This window comes from Cloeon dipterum, chromosome 1 (assembly GCF_949628265.1).
Source record: "Cloeon dipterum chromosome 1, ieCloDipt1.1, whole genome shotgun sequence".
Classification (NCBI taxonomy): domain Eukaryota; kingdom Metazoa; phylum Arthropoda; class Insecta; order Ephemeroptera; family Baetidae; genus Cloeon; species Cloeon dipterum.
Genome location: NC_088786.1, coordinates 22861566 through 22883787, shown reverse-complemented (window position 1 = coordinate 22883787; position 22222 = coordinate 22861566). Strand labels below are relative to the sequence as shown.

The 22222-nt window shown below is 41.8% G+C and overlaps 1 protein-coding gene across 1 annotated transcript in view; it reads right to left on the bottom strand.

The window, feature by feature from the left end:
* Positions 1-22222, bottom strand: part of nvy (nervy) — a 60203-nt gene that overhangs the window by 6144 nt on the left and 31837 nt on the right. Inside the window, exons 3-5 of the mRNA XM_065492831.1 lie at positions 485-723; positions 224-379; positions 10-156 (exon numbers count right to left, since the gene is read on the bottom strand). Of these exons, the coding sequence (XP_065348903.1) occupies positions 10-156; positions 224-379; positions 485-723 (542 nt within the window). The remainder of the gene's footprint in view (positions 1-9; positions 157-223; positions 380-484; positions 724-22222) is intronic.

Genomic DNA, 22222 nt, shown 5'->3' with positions numbered 1-22222 from the left:
CAAACGTACCTGTTTGGCGATTCTCGCGAGCGCTGCTACTTCCCTTTGCATGGTGGGGATACCGGCCCGCAAAAACGGAAGGACGAACGGCCTCAAAGGAAAGTTGAAGGCGGCTTGCAGGGCCCGCTGAAACTCCTCTACGCCCAGCGTGTTGCTCTGTGCGAACCAAAAACGATCGAGAGAGAGACAGTGAAGAAGGTATTCTCGATCTCAGCGCACTCACCACTAAAGCCAGCACCAGAGACTTAACTCGTTCTCCTGTTTCTGGTGATATGTCGGACCCAAACTGCACGATGGTGGTTAAAAATCTTCGCATTTTGGCCAATTGCCGCGCCTCCAGCAGCTGCGCTTGACTAGTGGAACCAGAGCTAATCGGCACCTGCGACACACGATCGAGAAATTAAACCGAAACTCTCGGTAACTTTTTGCCCCACGACCCGAATTTATCATAAAATGAGTAATTGTAATTTTAGAGTAAACTCACGGCAATTGGGGCAGCTCCCGGAGGAGAAGGGCTGCCGCCGCTTCCATTTAGGGACGCTGGAGGTGACGATGGAAAATCTCTGTTGTTGGATCCGTTTACGACGCCCATGGCCGGCGGTGAGCTCTTGCTCGCGCAACTCTCGCTACTCGTTGAACTGGACTGGGTGGTGTTGCCGGCGAGGTTGACGATTTGAGGCTGCTGGGCGCCCTCAGGACTATCCGGAGCCTCCTTCGTGGATCCTGCAAGAATATCAAGGCAAATCGTGTCACTTCTACTTTGAACAGATAATTTGTGGGATTTAAATTAAAGAGATGCAAGATTGTTGTACGATAATTGCGAGTTAAGCGTAATATTGTCTTTAAACCCAAACTGAAAAATAAAAACACGAAGAAATTGAACAATATTATACCACCACAAATTTCTTGACAAAAAATATTGGGCATTTTATTCTTACATCTTTAATATCTGGATTTGGATTATCGTACAATATTGTCAAGAACCTATTTCACATATAGTTTAAAAGGGTAGGGCCCTTATCAAAGTTCAAAAAAGTTAAACTGGATTTATTTGTACAGCGAGGTAATTCGCTATCGTGAAGCAAGTCTCGAAAAAAGGAAATTTATGTGTGCTCTCTTCCAGAATCGAATAACTCTTTGCACAAGGAATCATAGCGGCAGTGCGAGTTTCTGTATTGCATAAATTTCCTTTCACGTTTAATAAAACCACGGCAACACACTGTATTTGTGTCTGAATAAAATATCACGCCAGTTCGTAGGCCCAAAACAAAAGCTCGCCGTGTGTTTATATATCGCTTTGGCGAGATTCATTCGCCATTACGCCGTTCGCAGAGAAAACATTTGTTGGCGACAGGTAGTGAGTGTGCGGCTCGCTTTGTGTGTGTGCGCGCGAGCGGCGAACGAGGCGGATGGAGCTAGGATGCAGTGAGAGAGGTGCTGGGCGAAATGAGAATCCGCCGCCAATATCAACTGACGCGTCGAGAGCACGCCGCCCAATCGACCATCACACAGCAAATTAATGATATTCGTGCCCTAATTCATTAAAAGAGGACTGCGTGCGCTGAATACCGCGGGTAATTATCAGACGGATCGCCGCGGACCGCTCGCTCGCTATCTGCGCAATGCGTAAATGCGGATCCCATTCAGATCACAGATTAAGCGCCAATGATTTTAACATAACCGTTTTATGCCTTTGAAAGCTTGCTTCGCTGTGTGATATGAATAAGAGAGACTGGTTTTTGCAGATTTTGATCAATGCTTTGCGCGCACAAAACATTCACAAAATGAAAATTAACAACATATGAGATTGAGTGTTTGTCACAGTGCTAACACATATTTAGGCTTTCCTAAAAAACTAAAGGCTGTGCATATTTCCACGTTTGAGATTTAAAGTCTCTTTTAAACTCTTTCCATATCAGCACTATTTTAAAATTGTTTGAAGTTGTTATATCATTATTAAGTCATCGAAGAAATCTGGTTGTATTTAAATTTAAGTGATTTAGATAAATCAAGAATTCTGAAAAAATTATTTTCTTATCAGAATATTAAACTTACTTACGAACTTGCGAAAATAATTCTTTATTAAGATTAACCTGGGCCGAGACAGCGAAAAACGTGAAATACAATATATTAATACCTTCTCTCGCGTCGATACCACAATCATGGGAAAATACTTAGAGGTGCTCAAATATGTAAACAAAAATATGATTTACATTTGCATTTTGCTACAATTTTATTATTAATCAGCAATTTTGTTTATATTTTTGCTTATGACCTGGATTATTCAGTGGAAGTAGAATATAAAATGTTCTACAATTTTTACGAATTACAATTGCGGTCGATTTTAATTCCAACCCTAAAGCTGCTGAAAACTTCGCACTGCTCTGCTTGCTTCTGCATGAGCTCCCAATGCGTTCATATTTTATCCGGCGTATTAAGTGCCGGGAAGTTGGAGATTTTTAGTGCCGAGACGCCGGCTGCATTCTGAGTAGGTGTTCGTGCCGCCCGCCCTGAGAGAAATAAAATAATTGCGCTGCAGAATTAATTGAATTCGGCTTGAATACAAATGTCACGTGCGTGAAGCGATTAAAAGAATTTGGAGCGGGCGCGCGGGCGGGCAGGCGAGCTGCGGCGCGACGATAAGCAAGGCTGCCATAGCCAGCCAGCCAGCCCGCCGCCTGCTTTATTGGAGCCGCCGGGGAGCATGTGTGTGCATTTGGGGCGCGAGTGGCGCAATGAATTTCACCAGCAGGGTAATTAGCCCTTGTTGACAGGCCGTGTGGGAAAAGCGGCAACTGCCGTCGGAATTACAAACGCCAATCATTTTTAGTTACTATTGACGCCCGCTCGCGCTTACTCGCCGCTCCTCCCGACGCTACGTGCTACTTTATTAATGCAATTTTCTTTTCTTCCGCCGCCACTGCGGTTTTATTTTCCTCTGACCCGTGGGAATCCCAGCGCCGTGAGAATCCTGTCGGCGAGAGCCGACGAAAACATACGTGGTGGGATTTTTCACGCGAGTCGCAAATTGCGACGAGAGACGTTGCCTGCGCACGGAGAATTATGCGAGGAAAGTTGCACCCACAGAGTCATGACAAAGTATAAATAAAATCCTGCGCATTTTCTCACGCCAGACTGGGAATATCACTCTTAATCAATATATTTATAATATGTTGTTTCACTACTTGTTGGTTTGCCTCTTTCCACTGTGCGTGATTATGGGCTTGACGGGACGTATGTCTAGCGTTTCAATCAAAATCATCGATGTGGGGTCATTTACTTGAAACACGGTAAAATTACTGTTATAAACTCTTCTAAAAGAATATAAAGTTTATAGGGAGAGCACTGATTGTGAGAAACAAACGGACTTAATATTTTTCTTCAAGTTTCTCAAATGGTTTGGTTGCTTTAAATGCCTTTCCCTCGTAAGTGTGATTTTATTTCTTCATTTTGCTTTATCTTTGAAATGATTGGAAGTACAATTTCATTAAAAATATACAAAAATTCATGATTTGAAATAATTACCAGAAAATCAGTGGTAGCAATTTATTTTTAAATATAAACAGAGTCACTCGGATGAATTGGAACTGCTGTGTGAAGTGTAAATATGCCCATTTCTATAGTATTTATCTGGTTGTGTTAAAAATGCAGTAAATGGTAAATTTATACATATAAAATCAATATTATGAAATTTGGAAAGCCTGCGACATGTGTGTTTTAATTTTTTTTTTTCTTAGCGGTATGTTGAAAACCATTATTTTATATTTAATAAAAAATAAACCTAACAATACTGTTGACGATTGTATCAGAGTACACTCTCTTAAGGCTCTAACTACCAGGTCTCCTAACCAAAACAATTCCAATTCGTCATTCCTAAAAATATATGCACAAATTCGATTTAGAAGACATCCTTTTATTCCAAAAAGCGTTCACACATAATCATCTCTTTCCAAAGGCGGGTGCTTGAGAGCAAAACATGCATTGCCTCTACCGGTGACTGACACATTTTCACTTCCAAATCATAGGCGCGGCGACAGGTGCTGCTTTTCCTTCAATGAAAACTTTTTTGATGTGCCACTCGCGTCGGCAAAATTGTTTGCGATTGATTGATTGACAACGCATTTGGCGAGAGCGGCGACTCATTGACAGAGAGGCGCACAACACACAAATTCGTAACTACTATTATTATTTGCACCCCAACGTACGTTTATCGACGCCCTCGCGTCGTCCCCTCAGCGCTGCAAGACACATAGAAACGGACGTGGTGCGTGTCGCAGCACAGCAGCGCTCGGCTAGAAAACTCATAATCGCAGTTTAAAAGTGGAAAGTATAAATTGGCGCGCAAGCAGGGTAAAAATTCACGAGGAAAGAAAGTTTCGAATTCAGCTCGCATGCCGCCGACGCTAATCACCCCCGATAAATATTAGCCGAAATTGGGTGCTCCGTCCAGCGCGACGGCGACGGCGGCGGCAGCAGCGTTTTTTGCATGTGCACTTGTGCCGAATTGCGACATCTGCGAGGGATTTTGAAATAAGAAGGCGGCCATCATATAATACAATTCTCATTGCTGAAACACATGGCCCTGCTGGCTGGCGAGAGAGCAGGCGGCGCCATATGGGCTGCATCTGCCAGCAGGCGCCGCGTGGGAGGTGCCGCCGCCGCCGCGCGCGTATAAAATAAATGCTACTCCTCGCCTCATCATATATACCACGTCAAAAATAAGAACAGCACCCGACCCTGCAATATCGCGCTGCATGTGTTGCCGCCGCCAACGCCGCCGCGTTTCTTATTTATTTTGCCCGATAATTAAATTTGCTTCGGTTTGTGTGCATTTACTAGCACTAAAACTGACTCCCAACGCGGCGTCCTATGATAATTATTTGGTCTGGTATCGTTGAAAGTTTAATTAAATCGACTTGCTGTGTTGCTTCGCTTTGCCTACACGCAACTGAAGTCATGCTCCAATCGGCACCATGACTCTTTTCTTTGTAAAACATTGCCTTCATCTACAAAGATTTTTTTCTACATATCAAAGGTGATATTGGGAACTTTTTGTAAAATTAATGGTTTATTTACCATTCTCTCGTAATATTACTCATTATTAAATTATGTTTTATTCATAAAAATCATCTATTGATTTATAAACTTAGATATGCGCATTTTATTCGTTTTTAACAGCAAGCAGCTAAGGATCTATTTAGTGGTCGAACCTGAACGACCTGAGAGGAACTGAATATGAAATTAAGCTAGTCGGTGAAAGTTGAATCAGGAGTTAGACGTGAACTTCTGTCACGTATTAATTAATTAATTTCAAAATTTGTCAATTGCTATTCTTTGGTAAAGTCAAGATCAAGCACGCAAGTTACTTGATTCAATAAACTTATGCATTCTAATCAAATTAGTCATGATATTAATTTGGCATCACTTTGTTGCTGTTACTGAAGTAATTGAAAAACGGTCATTCAATTAAAAGTATTTAAAACAATTGAGCATGACATCAACTTGTGTCAGTTCAGGAGAATAGCAATTTTTGCACCTAACAAATATCTGCATTTTATTAAAATTTCTTGTAAACGATTTTCCCTTCCGAATAAAATTGCCGTTTCTCCCCCAAATCATGATTTTGAAATATAGAGCATAAATTTTTGTTATTGTACCTGTAATACAACTTTTATTCCGATGAATTCGAGGCATAGCAAAACTGCGCTCACTCAGAAATAGCGATATAATGGTATACACCTGGTATTGCACATGCAAATCGCGTTGGAAAAACACTAAACCCGGAGGAAGGTCGGCTGGGAAGCGGCGCGGATAGGGACTCGCGTTGGCGGGTGGGTGCCGTGGAGCAGGTGCACCATCAATCGGAGAGTGCAGGCGGCGAGTGCAGCGCTGGTGGTTTTTGCCGATCGTGTCTTATCTCGCACAGCGGGGCCCAGACCCTGTCCGCCCGCCTGCCTTGCGTTGCGAGCGAGAGTGCGGCCCGTATGGCGTGTCATCGCATCGCGCGCGCGGGGTGCATTAATCGATGCCTGCGACAAGCGACAAATAAAGCCACACACACACACACACACACACACTTGGGATTATCTCGGCGAAACACTCGGCCGGAACAGGTGCGGCGCTGAAAGGTCGTCCCTACACTCGCACGATGGAATTTCCCGTGCGAAAATAAGCCACTCGCGTTATATGGAAATGCTGTTTGCATTATCTCCCAACTTTGCCAGGCTATGGAAATGTCTGCGATTTTCGCAGACCTCACCCACGTGAATTTCACATTGCCGATTTTATTTTATCGTGTTGTGGGCGAAAATTGATGAGTTTTATTTTAAATTACAGCTCCAACCCTAGAGGGCAAACATTTTTTAGCGGACGTAACTAGGCATGAGGTTATCAAAAATTCATTCCAAAATTTTAACCTTTGGAACAACATGAAGCTTTTTAGTGCAGCCCTTTCAACTAATACTTGAAAATTTCGAAAATTGATAATGAAAGTAAGAGAATGAACGAAGGTTGGTACAACACCGCAAGAAGACACAAAACAATTTTATAAGATGCTGCAAAGCAAAAAGGAAAATAAATTCCAGTTTGATTTGTGGAAAGAGAAATCAATTATGTTCTTAATCTCTTTGGAAAATTTGTTTTTAATTCTTTATTTGATTTACAATCAAAACATTATGATAAAATATAATAAAATATATAAAGATTTTAAAATTAATATACAAATTCTCTTGTGGGTAAATTTAAACTACAGCAGTTTTAAATTTCAACCAAAAATTAATTTAGTTAACATAATTCAGTGAGAGTCCTCTTTCATTCGTTCCTGTCAACTATCTGTAACTTTTAATTTCAAAAAACGTCTGATGATTTTCCCGTTTTCATGATTTCTTTATTTAATTTAGAAGTCAATTAGTAAAATTAAAATATTTTTGTGTGCTGAAACATGAGTTAGAAACTCGCGAACGCGACTTTTTAAATTTACAAGCACGTTTGCACAGTCTGCATATTAAATTCTAGAGTCAAACTGTCGGCGTCGCGGCTCTGTAAGGAGTCCTGCGCACATATCAATTGAAAGGGCATTTTTTGCTAATGTAATTGCTTACAATGGGCAGGGAATCTGTGCGAGTCTCGCGGGTGCTGCTGTAGGCCAAAGAATGTGTTCGTAGCAGATGGCTATTTTCCCGCACGCTCTGCCTATGCATCGATCTTCCACTACTCCATTTAAACTACTGGGAAAGGAAAAAATTGTTTGCCCCGCAGTTATTGTGCTGGTTCTTTGGCCTGCAAATGCTGGTTTAAAAGCGAGGTAATTAATAAAATACAGAGATTGGACGCCGTGTGTTTGTGCTAATCATGAACCAATAAAAATTAGACTGTTTGAAAGACCAAACATTGTTAGCTGGTCTATAAACAGATGGGTTAATTAGGCGATGAGAGAATGGTAAACGATTCTGCAAAAAAGCTCGCAATATTTTGAATAAAAAATTAATTGAAAATCATTGATAGAAGCCCGAAAAATTTCATCCATCAATACATTATACTGAAATTTTATTAGGTTTTTGTGACTGTAATTGGCACTTCTTAAGGTTGTTTTGTTTTAAAAATGACAACGAGGACGCTTGCTGCTCCAGAGCACTGGTTTCTGCTTAACGACAATTCTATTTGTTAGTTTGGAAAGATTCTCTCTATGGGTGTTCATAATGTTTAGCTAATTAGCGATAAGGCATCAAAGTTTCATCAGCTGCTACGAACTGCAGTTGCCGAGCTTGGCAAACGTTTTGCGCAGCGCATGGCCAAAATATCGCGGAGGGACGCGGGCCAATTAGACTGCTGCGTGGGCCTGCGTTGGCTGCTTTATGATTTCGGCTGCCGGCGGCACTTTGATCAAGATATTTTACATAAATCGATGGCACGTCAGCGGCAGACGAGCACTTCTTCCAGAGCACGGAGAAAACCCAAGGAGGGGGCGAGATGAGGACCATCTTTCAACCCTATCATTGCCACGTGTTGCCGCCCGCACCTTCCCTCGCAGGCAATTTAATGCAGCGCCCGCGCGTTATTAACGCCGCGCGCCAACCAGCCAGCCAGTCGCCGTGGAGGCAGCAGAAAAAAAATCACACACACAAACGATCAATTATTAATTATTTAAGGCAGATAATTAATACGCTTGATAACCGCTGAAACGAAATAAAACGGTGGCGAGTTAAAAATGACTTAAAAAGTTATTAAGCCGAGCGGTTTTCGTGTAAACAAGCGAGCTTGTGTGTGCCATACCGCGGCTGCTGCCGCTGCTGCTCTTTTTCCGCCGACTGAAACCGAATTTACATGCGCGATATTAGCTAACAATTTAGGTAAAAAATGCATCTATAACGCGGCCGCACCGGTGCCGGGTGGGTTTTTAAATGGGAATTAGTCCGGCGGCGCACACATGGCCAGTACGTCAGCCAGTAGCAGCGGTGGCGGCGGCGAAGGCACCATCTGGCCGGCCGCCTCTGCTCCCCCGCCCGCCGCCGGAGAACGGCCTGCACCGCACATAAACCACGCTCCCAAATTACACACAGCTGGCCCCCTTTTATTTCCAGTTTTCCATGCAAAACTGCGAATGCATTTCGCCGACCCGGGTTGCAGGTCACACACGAGCCATCTGACCTCGAATTAAACTCCAATGAGGGTGAAATGGCGGAATTCAGAAACGGAAAGACAATATCTAGCTCTCATTGTCATTTGAAAAATGCACATATATTTTTTAAATATCTAAATAGAAATAAAAATGAACGGATAGTAAATAATTAGAGGTCTCAGACGCGCAATATTTAGGCGATGGCTAAACATTTTAGCCGGCGGCTGGCGTGGCTGACAACTTGATAAAACTTAACGCCATTTTTTCTCCTGCACTTTTTGATTTTACCGAATTTTTGACCGGTGGCTGGCACAGCTAGGAAAAATTCACGGCGGCTGGCGGCTGACCACTTGACCCAAAATTTGCCAGCTGACTGAGACCTCTGTAAATGAGGATAGTTTAACCCTTCCAATATCATCATTGTAATGGACAAAAGGACTGACAACCTTCGTTCAGTAATTATTTTAATAATAAATTTGGATTATTTTTATTAAAAAAGTACTCTGATTCTAAAAATTAAACAGAGCAATCTGTTCTGCTAAAGGCCACGACCCAACGGAGACATTTTTAGTATTGTCCCGGCCAAAAAACACTGCATATCAAAATATATCATCATTTCAAGCTCTGTGAGGGCAAATAAGTCCGACTATTTCCCTTACAACAAACTATTCCATGCTCTAGGAAAAATATTTCGTGGTATCTTGTCATTTCATTGCAGTTGTATAGCTAGGCGTGAGTGGATTGTTTTTGAAGAATTGCGACGTATTTATTTACTGCGAAGTGGCTGGCGGCTCAAAAATGTTGGCGTAGAACATAAACAAGAGCTAAATTGCATCAAAACACCTATTGCTCGCGCCAGTCGATTTTCTTTGAGCTGAAATTCACTGTGCGCTCGAAATTGCTTTCGGTCGCACTCTGAAAGGGAGTTAATAAGAAATTTTCTGCAGGCGTTGCGCGCGTTGACAGAAAAAATCGCTCCCGCGAAAATATTAACATAAATTGAGTGCTGTGAGCGTGTACGCGGTGCGCGAGCAGTTTGATTAAAATGCCAGCAACTGCCGCGACTTGGATCAAAGAGCAGAAATGAGTTTACCACTTGTGTGTGTGTGTGTGTCTGCGACTTGATGAAACTTGGGCTTCAACTCCAATAGAGCGGCTGTTTTTGCGCGCCTGGTCAATGTACATAAAGCACAGAGGGAAGAGGGATATTGTGAAGTTGAATGTTGCTTTGAGTGAGCATTTTGCTGTAAATGAAGCAACAATATTGTTGCAGGAATCCGTGATATTACACCAAGAGTTAAAAACACAAATAAAATAATATATTTTTTCGTATAGGAGGAGGAAGCCAATGGAAATTTCTAGTTTAAGTTCAGGAGAGTGACATTTAAAGTTCCTACGTAGATAATAATAGAAAATCTAGACAAAATCCAAAAAAAGTGCATTAAAAATTGATTTAATAAAGCGCTATTGATTAACTGCGAAATTTTTTAGAAGATGGTACGCGTTTATTTCCGCTAATAACATTTAAGCTCATATAAGCTTTCCTAACCTCTGAATTTGATTTAACACTTAACAAATTCCCTAAAAGAAAAATTTTAAACCTTTCAATCATTCACAAGCACCAAGCAGGAGCTTGTAGCCCCTGAGGGCGCGTGGAAATTGGAAGAACACGAGACACAGCGACCTGTTCGCGTCTGAATTTTTCCCTCAAAGGCTGATGGAAATGTGTGATTCGCGCGCGCATCAAGGCTTGTCCGTGCCGCGGCGCGATAGACGGCAGATAATTAAATTTATTCCTTGAGCTATAAGCGAACGTGCAGGCTGGTCGGGAGGAGAGCTCTGCAAAACGGCCTCAGGCGTGATGTATCCTTAGAAACAGGGCTTTGGCACCCTCGAATGAACGAACGAACGAGTTCCATCAGCAGTGTGTGTGTGTGTGTGTGTGTGTGTGCAGTGCATGCAGCAACGGAGCCTGGTGTGAACTATCGGGCGAGGGAACAGGTGATTGTCTTGCCCGCGGCCGCTGCCGGCGTCATCCAACGCCATGGCTCTCTCTCTCTCTCTCTCTCTCTCTCTCTCTCTCTCTCTCTCTCTGCATTACGGACGGCTGTGTTGATGATACCATGACGGTGTATAAACATCCATGCTAATAAAAACAAAATACACACACTCGCACGGCGCATCGCATCGGTATCAACAACGCAAAATAATGTGTATCGCGAGCGCCGCTGCTGCTGAATAAACAGCATTTTTTGCAACGATGCGCGCGCGGATAAATATTTATTTTGCTCGCTTGCTGCTGCTGCGTGCACGTTCCCGCCGCTGGCTCGCTTGCTGGCTCATTTGACTACGCAATAAATGTACTCTAGTATTAGGCGCCGGCTGCGTGGGCAAAACAATTCTGGTCGCACGATTTGCATAATTTCAGGCTTTAATTAGTTTCGTCAGCAGTGCGCAGCCGATGCAAAAAGCGAGCACGCCTGTTTTTGTTGCGGATTTTGCTCGATCCCGAGTGCGCTGCTGGTTTTTGGCGGAAAAGACGAGGTCTGTGCTTCCCGAAACAATCTGTTGAACAATTACAGCGGACGGGGACGAGCTCCCATTCGGTTGGCAAAAAGGTTAATTGTCAATTTCGGTAGTGCGATACAAAGCAGTTGACACATTTCAGATGCGAAGAGAGAACTTTCATTAGTTCAAATTGTTATATTTTGTGACGAAATGAAGAATAAATACCCGCATAAAAAAATATAACCCAGGAATATCCGGAATAATCTTAGATTAATCAAAATTTACCCGAAAAAATTAATCCAAAAAAATGATCCAGGATTAATCCTGTATTAATTGAGATTAATCTATGAATGTTTAAGATCAATCTAGAGATTAATCTAAAAAAATATCCTCAGAAAATTCTTTAGATCATTCTGAGATTAATCTAAAAAATTAATTTCTAGAATTTTCCTGGAATTAATCCAGATTAACCTTAAAATGTTCTAAAATCAATCTAGAGATTAATCTACAAGAATATCCCTAGAATAATCCCAAAGGGGAAATTTGAATATAAGTTAATAGATTATCCCCAGATTATTCTATGGATCATTCTGAGAATATTTTTTTAATGTTCCTAGAATATTCTTTAAAAGCCCGAAAAGAGAAGAACTTAGATATTTTTCTTAAAATTGAAAACACAAAATTAAATATGAAACATAATTTAATCAAGAAAATTAACTGCCATATTGTTAAATATTTTGAAATCGCGTTATCACAAAAAATATTTTTCTGAGAAATATTTTTTAATCAAGTCGATGGATTAAATTTTAATGTTAAAACCTAAACCTTTTTCATTATCTGATACAAAATTATGATGCCTTTATTTTTCAAAGAATCTGCCCGGATTAAAAAGGGTAAAAATCATAAATGCGATTGAATAAATTAATTTCTTAACACAAAGAGTCTTATTTAATGCTACCGACAAACGGGCAAATATGAAAATAATGGTCAGAAGGACAAAAAAGGGTTAAAAGGGCGATTTAAGTGTGCGCGTGGTAGCGGCGGCTGCACATGCATGCACGCACTTGCATGGAATGCCTGCCGCCTGCCTCTGTTTTGGAGCGGGGGAGGGGCGACGGGCGGTGGCAGCAGGACTGGCGAGCAGCAGCAGCAAGAGACTTACAAAATCCTGCTTCGGTGCTTCGCTCTCTTTGTCTAACGCGTCAACGGTCAACCGCCGTTCAAAGTTAAAGTTATTAACGGACGCAGGACGCCGGACGCCGCCAGTAAGGGACAACACGGACGTCCCGCAGACTCGGACGGATGGCCTGGATCTTGCGGTCAACAGGGTAAGTCTCATTTTATAGATTTGCGTCCAAAGAAATTAGATCTGATCGCGCAACTTGAAAATCTAACGGTATTATGGTAAAATTACACTTTTCGCCGCTACTTGTACGGTTTTCGCCACCAATATTTTGATATGGGATCCTCTCCAGTCCTTAATGTTCTTAATTAGAACCCCATAAATAAGTTTGGGTGGCGGAAACTGTAAATCGGTGATGAAAAATATAATTTTTCCATGTAAATCGCGGTCGCATTTTTTGTACGCTTACGAGAATATTTATTACACATTCTGATTCAATTGGCTTCGCATGGAAAATGGAAAAATATTATGCATGAACTTGACATACTTCCATTTCCCAAGCAAAGCTAATTGAAAAAAGCTTTTATTTATTTTTTTCTACGAGTCGCTCCCTTTTTTTAGCTTCAAGCCGTCCGCAGCTGTTTTGCACGACGGGAAAAGATACAATCGTTTAAGTTCTGCAGTTTGGGCTTCAAGATTGGCGGTGCTGGCATCGAATGAGAGAAAATTTTGTACCTGATATGATTAAAAACAAATAAATTTTCAAAATTTAACTGAATAAGTTTGTGATTATTTAAATAATTCCCAATTATATCGCAGTAATAGTAATAACAGATTTTGAAATATTCTAGGAACAATCTGAGGGTAATTTTAAGAATAATTTATGGATAATTTTTGTCACAATCTATGTTAGCCTTAAAATGATATTAGAATAACCTAAGAACATTCTAAGATTGTCCTCAAAGAATAATACAAAGTTAAGATTTGATACGCTAAATATTAATCCTAGATCAATCCAAAGATTAATCCATAAGTATATTCTGAGAATGTTCTAGGATCATTCTTTAGAGCTTTTTGAAACAAACCCCGGCAGAATAATCCTGGAACATTCTAAGGATATTCTCTTAAATTAATCTACAGATTAATCCAGTATCACGAAAAACCGTATCATAAGTTCATATATAATTAATTTTTTAGATTAATCCTGGGCGAAGTCGGTATATTCTTAGAACATTCTCAGGCGATATTTTTTTATGCGGGTAGCAAAGCCACTTGCCACATAATTATTCCATTCGATATTTTAAGATTTTTCCAAGAGAGTGAATTAGTTTTGGGCTTGATTTTTGTATGATGGAGTTTTTTCACCGATAAGATGAGTGTTTTAAGAAATTTCTTTGATGAGACCTGAGGGGTTGAAACAGTGCGAGGGAGTTTCTCACAGATTATGGCCACCTATCCCAAGTCAATATGTGTGGAGAAAAAACATTTTTTAATTTGTTATAATCAATTTCCTGTTTATATTTTTTGTGATATTTTATTAACGATTTGGAACAAGCATGTAACATTAGGTTTAATAACAAAACCTACTTCGAAAACTAAATTTACTGTAGAAATGCAGAAAAGATTGACCTGAGAAAGATAAAATTATTATTTTTTACCTTTGTTATTTTTAAATGGAAAATCAAATTTTGAAGTCATGCTAGATAAAACATTTCCATTTAAAAAAATGCTTACGATGAAAATGTTGATAAAAAAATGAGCAGCTCTTTTTATATTGCTATTTAATTTTCGTTAGGCGTGCTTTTGGTTCAGCATGTGAGCGAGTGTCCTGCCGCAAAATTTCAATTCGGCCGAGACAACACAAAAGATCAATAATTGCTGTCATTTCCATACGATCATCTTGAAGCGATGCAAAACTCGCGCAAAAAGTTATCAGGGCCGAGTGAAGAGCCGGCCGGCGGCATCAGGAGCGGTTGGAGCGGCGCGGCCCAGCACACACGCTCACGAAGACTCTCTTGAAGCTCGCATGATGTGTGCTTGCCAATTCTGGCGCGCACCTAATTCAGCAGCAGCAGCAGCCTGCTAAAGCCCTCTCTCGATATTCAAAGATGAAGAAAAGCCATTAGAAGAGGCTGGCGGTGACTTAGATGGACTGCCTGTGACGACTCCCCAGCCTCCTTTCGCCTCTTTGTGCCAGACACAGTCGTCGGCGGTCCGGCTCGGGTGCTTTGTCAATTACACCCGATTTCTATAAATCCAGCACAATGCGCGCGGGCCCGCCCCTCTTTATTGAGCAGCCCCGCGGCCCCCGCCGCCACCCACTGGCTGGACAAGCCGCGCCGGCTAAATAACTAGCCCTCTACTCTGCTTTGCTCTGCACACCATGCACAGTTTGCTCGCTCGCTCGCCGTTTTGCATTCTATTTGCCTTTTGTTTGCCGACTTGTTCGCTTGCGGTGCGCGCGTCCGCCACCACCGAGGAAAAAATGAAACGCCAAACAGTCCGGCCGTAAATCAATCACTCGTTATTCTGCGCATTGTTTGCCGCTGCGCCGCACGCGTGTAAATGAACAGACAAAGGCCGCCAGATCTGGCAGTCGGCCGTGCGTCTCATTCGAAAGCGAACCTTTCATTGGCATTGGCAGCCCTCGCTTTTGCAGCCGACGCTCTTTTGACATTTTCCTCGCTTGTTTCCCCGACGTGAGCACCGTGTCTCGAGTGGAACCAATTTTTGGGGTCATGCTGAGACAAATCTCTGGATAAATGAACTTTACGACAAACGTTATTTATTTTTAAAGGCCCTCTATGACTATAGCTGTGGTCGGATCCGGGCTCAATGAATCAGAAATTAATCTGGCTTAAATTGTTTCTCTTGATGAATTTTTGTATGCGCCCCTCCTGGTTATATTAATAGTTATTTCCCAACTTCAAAAGTGGGTTGCATTTAGAAAACAAAATGAAAGAAGAATCGAATACCTCCCTTCGATCAAAACTAAAATATGCGATTTCCAACAGAATCAGTAAACCAGAAAAATTTTATTCAAGCTGTTCACTAATCATTGTTCACAGCGACTAGAAAGCATTGCTAGTTTAAAAGCATGTTAGTGCAAGTTTGAGATGTGATTTTTACTCATACTGGAGAAAAGCAGCTGGCGTTGTATTAAATTTTCCAGTTGAATTCAGCTCCATCACCGTTCACAATCAGCGCAGGAGAAAAGTTGAAAACGGCAAAAAGTGCTTGGCGTTCTATCAAACTCTCATTATTCGCGCCGAGCTTGCCGGTGACATTTTATTAAAACAACAAAAACAAAGAAGTCACCAATTAGAAGAGACGCCCTCGCGGAGGCACCTTGCTGCTTTTCCATCTTCGCATGCCCCGCGCGCGGCCGACCCGGTTCGCAGCATGTTGCTGCTGCTTAGCAAGGCGCTTTGTGCATCTGACATCTCCAGCTCCTTTTCTCGTTGACAAGCAGGCAACCTTGTTTTAAGACTGCCTTCCGCAACCACAGGTGGGGGTGGCTTTCTCGTTCGCCCGCTCGCTCGTTCACTCACCCTCGACTGTACAATATAAAACCGACTGACTTTCACCCGCCAGCAGACTTAATCACAGTTCCACGCCATCTGATTTCGCAAAGCCGCTGGCTCCTTTGCTGCCTCTCGCACGACTCAGCCTTCATTATTTTACCGCGTGCGAGCTAAATCAACTTGCCGCGGTTGAAAATTGACTTTTTCTTTTCTTTTGACGCCTCTCGCGCGCGGCAAAATAAAAAAGAGCTTTGTGTGCTGTCAGCGCCTGCTGAAACGAAGTGGTATGCAATTTGCGTCGGCGGCGTGTCCGCCGGGTTGCATGCTCCCGCCGCAGCGCAGGGGCTTTCGCTCAAGCAGTTGACTTGCAATAAATAAACGATTGCACTCTGCAGAACTTAAACCATGCGTGTTGTTTTAAGTTAGGAAAAATAGAAAATTAAACTTAACGCTCTTCTTGTAAAACAGGTTGGAATCAAAATGATTCTTTTGACCATTTTTGGTTTGGAAATTAAGTCCAAAGTATATTTTCAACCACTGAGAGCATTTACAGTGAAACAAATACTCAAAAATAAAATATTCCACAGGTAATGCATGCCAATATGTACTCTTAAGTTGAACTTTAAATATTGGTTTGGTTGTAAACGGAGGTTTTGAAACTTTTTACTTTTCATTTCAACTGATGTTTTTTGTACCCTCCAATGTTAAAGTTTCAATTAAATTAAAAAATCAAGCTCTCTATACAGGACGAAGACTCGCGAAATTATTTTTCCGTTTAATTTTCAACTTCTTTTTCGACCAATACTGGTTTGACATCAGTACAGCCTAGAGCCAATGAGAAATTTTTGTTGGTGAAATATAAAATCTTTCAACGTGTATTTTACCTCTATTTCCTTTTTCTTAAATTTTAACAAATTTTCTTTCACGTAGTTATGTAATTGGGGCAAATTTTTGGTGTTTTTTTCTGTAGAAATATGGCTCCAGTCGAGTTGAGCATGTTTCGACGGTTAAATTTTAATTTAAAGAACTGAAAATTTCATTATTTGAGCTATATAGAATCAAAGGTTATAAAAAATTACACCTTGTAAGCAACGTGTTTGCGCACACCGCCGCACCCTTTGTCGCGACGATCATAAAACGAGAGCCACAAACAAGCAGCGAGCGAAGCGCCTTGGCAAGTTCAGCGCAAGCAAACAAATTATAATTTCGCCAGCAGCACTCGCACAGGAAGATGCGGGGCCAACATGCTAAAAATCCGAGATTATAACAGAGCAAATAGCAGGGCTCGCGGTAATTAGAGATGAGAGAGAGAGAGAGAGAGAGAGAGAGAGAGAGAGAGAGAGAGAGAGAGAGAGAGAGAGAGAGAGAGAGAGATGTGCGCCGCTGGGCTTGCACCACAGGTGGTGAGAACGGGCGCCGAAAGGAAGGATTACACTTTCACTTTCGCGGGACAGCGGCTCGGACGGACGCAGTCTCGCTCGGGCAAGCATCGCAGCAGAAGCCGGGTGCCACCATCAAAGGAGCCGCATGGGAAATTCAACGTGTGCACCTTGTTTTGAGAGCGAACGGCGGCGGCAGAGGCGGCGGGCAAGTGTATTTAGCGTATATTATTTCAAGGTAGAAGGCTTCAAAGCAAAACACAAGGTACGGTCCGGCTGGAGGCATCCTCAAAGTACACAAAGACCTCACCGCCAGATGCCCTGCGGCGCCGCCCTGGCCCCGACTGCATCCAGCAGCAACGGCGCAAAACTCGGCCGCCCGCCGGCTCTCCGACCCGCTGCCGCTTGATGGCGGCGCGCGATGGGCGTTATCATTAAAATTATGTACATACATCCACACACATACACTCAGCCAGCCAGCAGCAGCGTAAAGTACAAGCAGCGAACGCTGTCACTTGCATAAAACTAATTTCCTTCCAGAGTTCTTCAAACTTCATCACTCGCGCGCGCTCGCCAGCGAATTCCGGGAGCTTTCTCGTTTCTTTCCAGCGCAGCCAAGTTTTCTTTTTCTGCCAGTGTGCATGCTTTCTTCTCCCTCTTGGTCGCTCGTGGGCGTTTTGACTCGCGCGCCGTTATAATTGCACATTTTTGCATTTACATAACGTCAGCTGGCGAGCGTGGAGCTGTAATGCAATCGTTTGTTTCTTCCGAAACTCCTTTTGCTCAGAACTTGTGCAATCAAAGTCCGAATTAATTTACAAGCGCCGCAGATTACTCAATTGTAAAATAATCTTTTAAGTTAATCGTGCTTTATTTAGTCAGAGGTGATTGCACTGACATTAACAAATTTCACTTATTGCTGCCCATACTTTGTCAATTTTTCCATTTAGTAAATTCTTAGTTGTTAAATAGCAAGTTGTTTATAAATTGAGTAAGTCGTGACCAAGTGCGCTTCTTGTAGGTCCATCGTCAACACAAAAAAATCGAACCACCTTGGTCACTCTAAGTTTACTCTCGAATCCGTAAAACTATTAGAAGAACACCAAAGGCAGTACACAAATCTTGGTATAAAATTAGGAATAAAATCAATATTTAGTTCCAAAAGATGTTTACTCCCATCCAAGCAGTACATGGTAAAAAAATTCATATGAGGAAAGGCACCGAAGATAGCAGGATACCGGAAAACCAGACCGCAGCAAAATCACTTAAATTTAAATTTGACGACCCCAAACATACTTTTAACAAACCTTAAACCAATTTTCCATTTCCCCAATATTGATTTCTACGCGAGCACGCTCCACCATTCCCACGTACAAAGTAGAGCATAATGCGCCACATGTGGACAATTTAAATGCACAAACAAACAAAGCACGGAAAAAACGTAAGAATGATGAATGAACGGCCCGATTTACATGTGATTTAACGTGTGCACGGACAGCTAGGCGGCGGGCGGGCAGCTTTTTTCATTTTTGCAAAGCGTGGACGGCATGACACATGTTGAACGATGAGTGTTTGTTTATTAATTGCCTTTTGCAACGGGTGCGTCAGCGGGTGGCGCACTCGAAAACGCACCTGAGCTTTGAATGGAGCCGCCTCTGCAATCGCCGGGCCAGGGATGCGGGGGCCTTCCGCAAAAATCAAATATGCCAAGTGCATGTGTGCGCTGAATGAAAAGTTCCTGTGATCTCTCTCGCCTACCGCTCCAGTTCGCAGCAATGCGTGCGTTTGCGAATTCGCCCTCGTATGACGAGTGTGCTGTGCATATGCGTGCTGCGGCCATACATACTGTGCATATTATCATCGCGCGCGCGGCGCCATGTGAAACGAGCAGCAGGCGTGCGTGTGGCAGCACACTCCTGTGTGATATTCACAACTCATTATGCCCCGATCCAGAGCTATTCCCTCCGTTTTAATTAGCGTTTGATATATCAGAGCTTTGCAAGTGCGCGAGGGGTGCGTTTTATTGCACAGTCTGCTAATTTAAATTAAACATTCCACTGACCTGGATCAATCATCGGATATTTGCATCCCCTCTTTAAAACGGTGTTTGCAAAGCGCTCGATCTATGGTTGATATATGCAAAATGCAGAAATAATAGCGTCTGCAGCAGTTGCTATTCATACTTCAAAATTTCTAAGAGCTGATTTGATCTTGAGCCATATTGGAAATAATGATAAAGTGGAGTTCTCAATGATTTTTTTGGATATTGATATGTTATCTTACGTTCTGTTCTAAATCAATCTCAATTGATTTTTGTTCCGCTCTTTACCTTTGCTAATTTAGTTTGGTTTGAATAGTTACGCACGTATTTACCTGTTAAACAAACATGGGTTTTTGAATTGAGTTCTTTGAAAATTTTCACCTTCCCTAAACAACAGAAATAGCTTTGATCTTTGTAATGCATCGTCAACAATTCAGTATTGCATACAAGTATTTTTTCTTAGGGAGTGGTGGATTTTCGCAAGATTTTACCACTCTTTTCTCTTTTTAATTTGAGCTCAGCAATTAGTTCAGTCAATTTTAACGGCCGTGATTAAGAATTTTCCTCAGTCAATTCTGTGGATAGATTCCATTTCGCAGATAAAGTACTGCTGACAAGGCTTGAGCTTGAGAAGCCAAAACAGATAATTTTTTGTTTCAAATTTAGTCACATGTCCTAATCAAAACCCCACAGAGTGAAGTCATATCTTAGTTTTATTTCCTAAGAGTTAAAAATTTTCTCTTTTCCCTTAAATAAATAAATAAATAAATCATAACCTTTGCAAACTTGCATACTTATTAGAGTTATTTGATGTTTATTCTCATACTTTGTCATGAATACATTTATGTATCACAATCAATTACAACAGGAAATCATGTGAGAAAGGGTGACACTTAAGGAAAACAAGTGACTAATTGTAAGTAAGACCTTGCCCTGGAGGACGAAGGAAGGGAGTCAAGAGCAGTTTATCTTGGTATGGATTCCAGATTAATATAATTCTACCATTTTCATCAGTGAACTTATCAAGATTGAACCAGTAATCGCTATACTCTCGTTTTAACACATTCAGCAAAGTGTTTCCTCTGCGAGCCAGCTAGACAAGCGGTGGGTTGTCATGTCAACAAGGCCAAATTTGTTAATTCAAGCGTCGACCGCAGCAGACCAATCTGGGGCTGATCTCCCCTATACGGGTGGGCTATATCCACTTGATGGGTGGCGGTCGCTGATAAAATTAGGGACAAAGGTGAAAATTCAGCGGCGGCGACCAGGAGGATAAAGTGCCGTCAGGCTGACTGGTTCTGAACCTATTGTCGTTGACATGCAATCAAGCTTTGCCCTCTCTCTCTCTCTCTCTCTCTCTCTCTCTCTCTCTCATCCACCCCCAAGATGAGGCTGCAAGGGGAATGGGTGCACAGTGGCTGGTGGTGACAGCTCGACATGAGAAGAGAGAGGTACACACACAGGCCGCCTTTGCTCTTGATATTGCATTCATAATAAATTGTACTCTGACCTATGGCGAATTTCCATTTTTCGACGCACATCTCATCTGCAGAAATCCGTGTGTTGAATGGAATGCGACCAACCGGAAGTGAATTAGCATGCTAATTTCAGGGATATAAGAGTCAGAGCCACAAAAGGCTCTCAAGCTGTAATCACCCACCTCGAAATAATGCCTGAATTTTCCTCTGTTTAGGGGAAAATTTTCAATTTTTTTGCTTTGCGAGATACGAATTGAATCCTAACATGTAATTTTTTATCAGAGTAAGTTCAATATTTTACTTATAAAATTCATTTGAGCAGCGAAGCAATCTGAAGAGACATTCGGACGATTATAAATTTTCTGAAATATTTGCACACAGAAAATCAAATTGTTATTATGTGTGTACTCATTTTTTATTTTCGTTTGTATTTTGCTATTTAAAATTGTTTTATTCATAAGATTATTAAAAAATGTTGATACGAGAGTAATTACTTATTGGGTTTGAATCCATCTACAACCTTTATTTGGCAAAATAAATCTTTTGCTCACAATGAAAAAATCATATGTTTATTTCCTTTTCAAAAGTTTTCGCGTTGCATTTGCATTTTGTTAATAACAGTAAGAGCTGTGATAGCATGCCCAAATTGAAACGAGTCTTAAAATTCTGGCTTTTTTTGACCAAATATGACGACAAGTAAAAAACCACTTGGCAAACTTTTCGGCCAAACTTACTTTGCAACGGAAAAATTGTGATGATATTCCCGCACGTGCGTTGGTACGAACCCAGCGGCTCTACACGAAATAAAAGACATTTTGTGGCGTGCAGCCAGCACTTAGTTTCTACCTGGGCAAATGTGCGCAAACACACATTTGTTGTACATACATAGAAAGGCAGTGCGCCAGGCTGCTTTTATAATGATAACTGTGTGCAGGTGCTTTTAATTATTGCTGCAAGCTTGGGTACACACCAGTGGCACCGGGATAACTCGCAGCTGACACGACTTTGCGTGGCGGCTCACTGTCCTCTGCAAAACTCTGATATAATTCGTCTTCAATCTCGCCCCACGACTTCTGCTTCTATTTGTGTGTGTGTGTGTGTGCGCGCAGCGCGTATACGATACACAGCCTTGTGTTCATAATTTAATGTGCTCACGACATAAAAAGCAGAGCCGTCGCGAGACAAACAAATGACACAAAAAACGAGCGTTTAGTTTCAAAATTAAGTTTATTATGGGCTGACAGGGCAACTCTGCCCCAAATCAGCACACATCCATAAAGTAATGATACAATTATGTGGAACAACATTTGGAAGGAAGTAATAATTAATGGTAGCTTGAGAATATTGCTTCTTCAATTTTCTTCTTAAATGCACTTGAATTCTCGTTCATACACAAATTTGGTGAAAGACTATTCCAATGACGATAGCACTGCACTTGGAAGCACTGTTCAGGCACAGTAACATTTACACGCGGAGCCAGAAGCCTCAATCGATGAGCTCTGGACCTGCCTATCAAGTCAACATCGCGCATGGGGGTAACATAACATTTTAA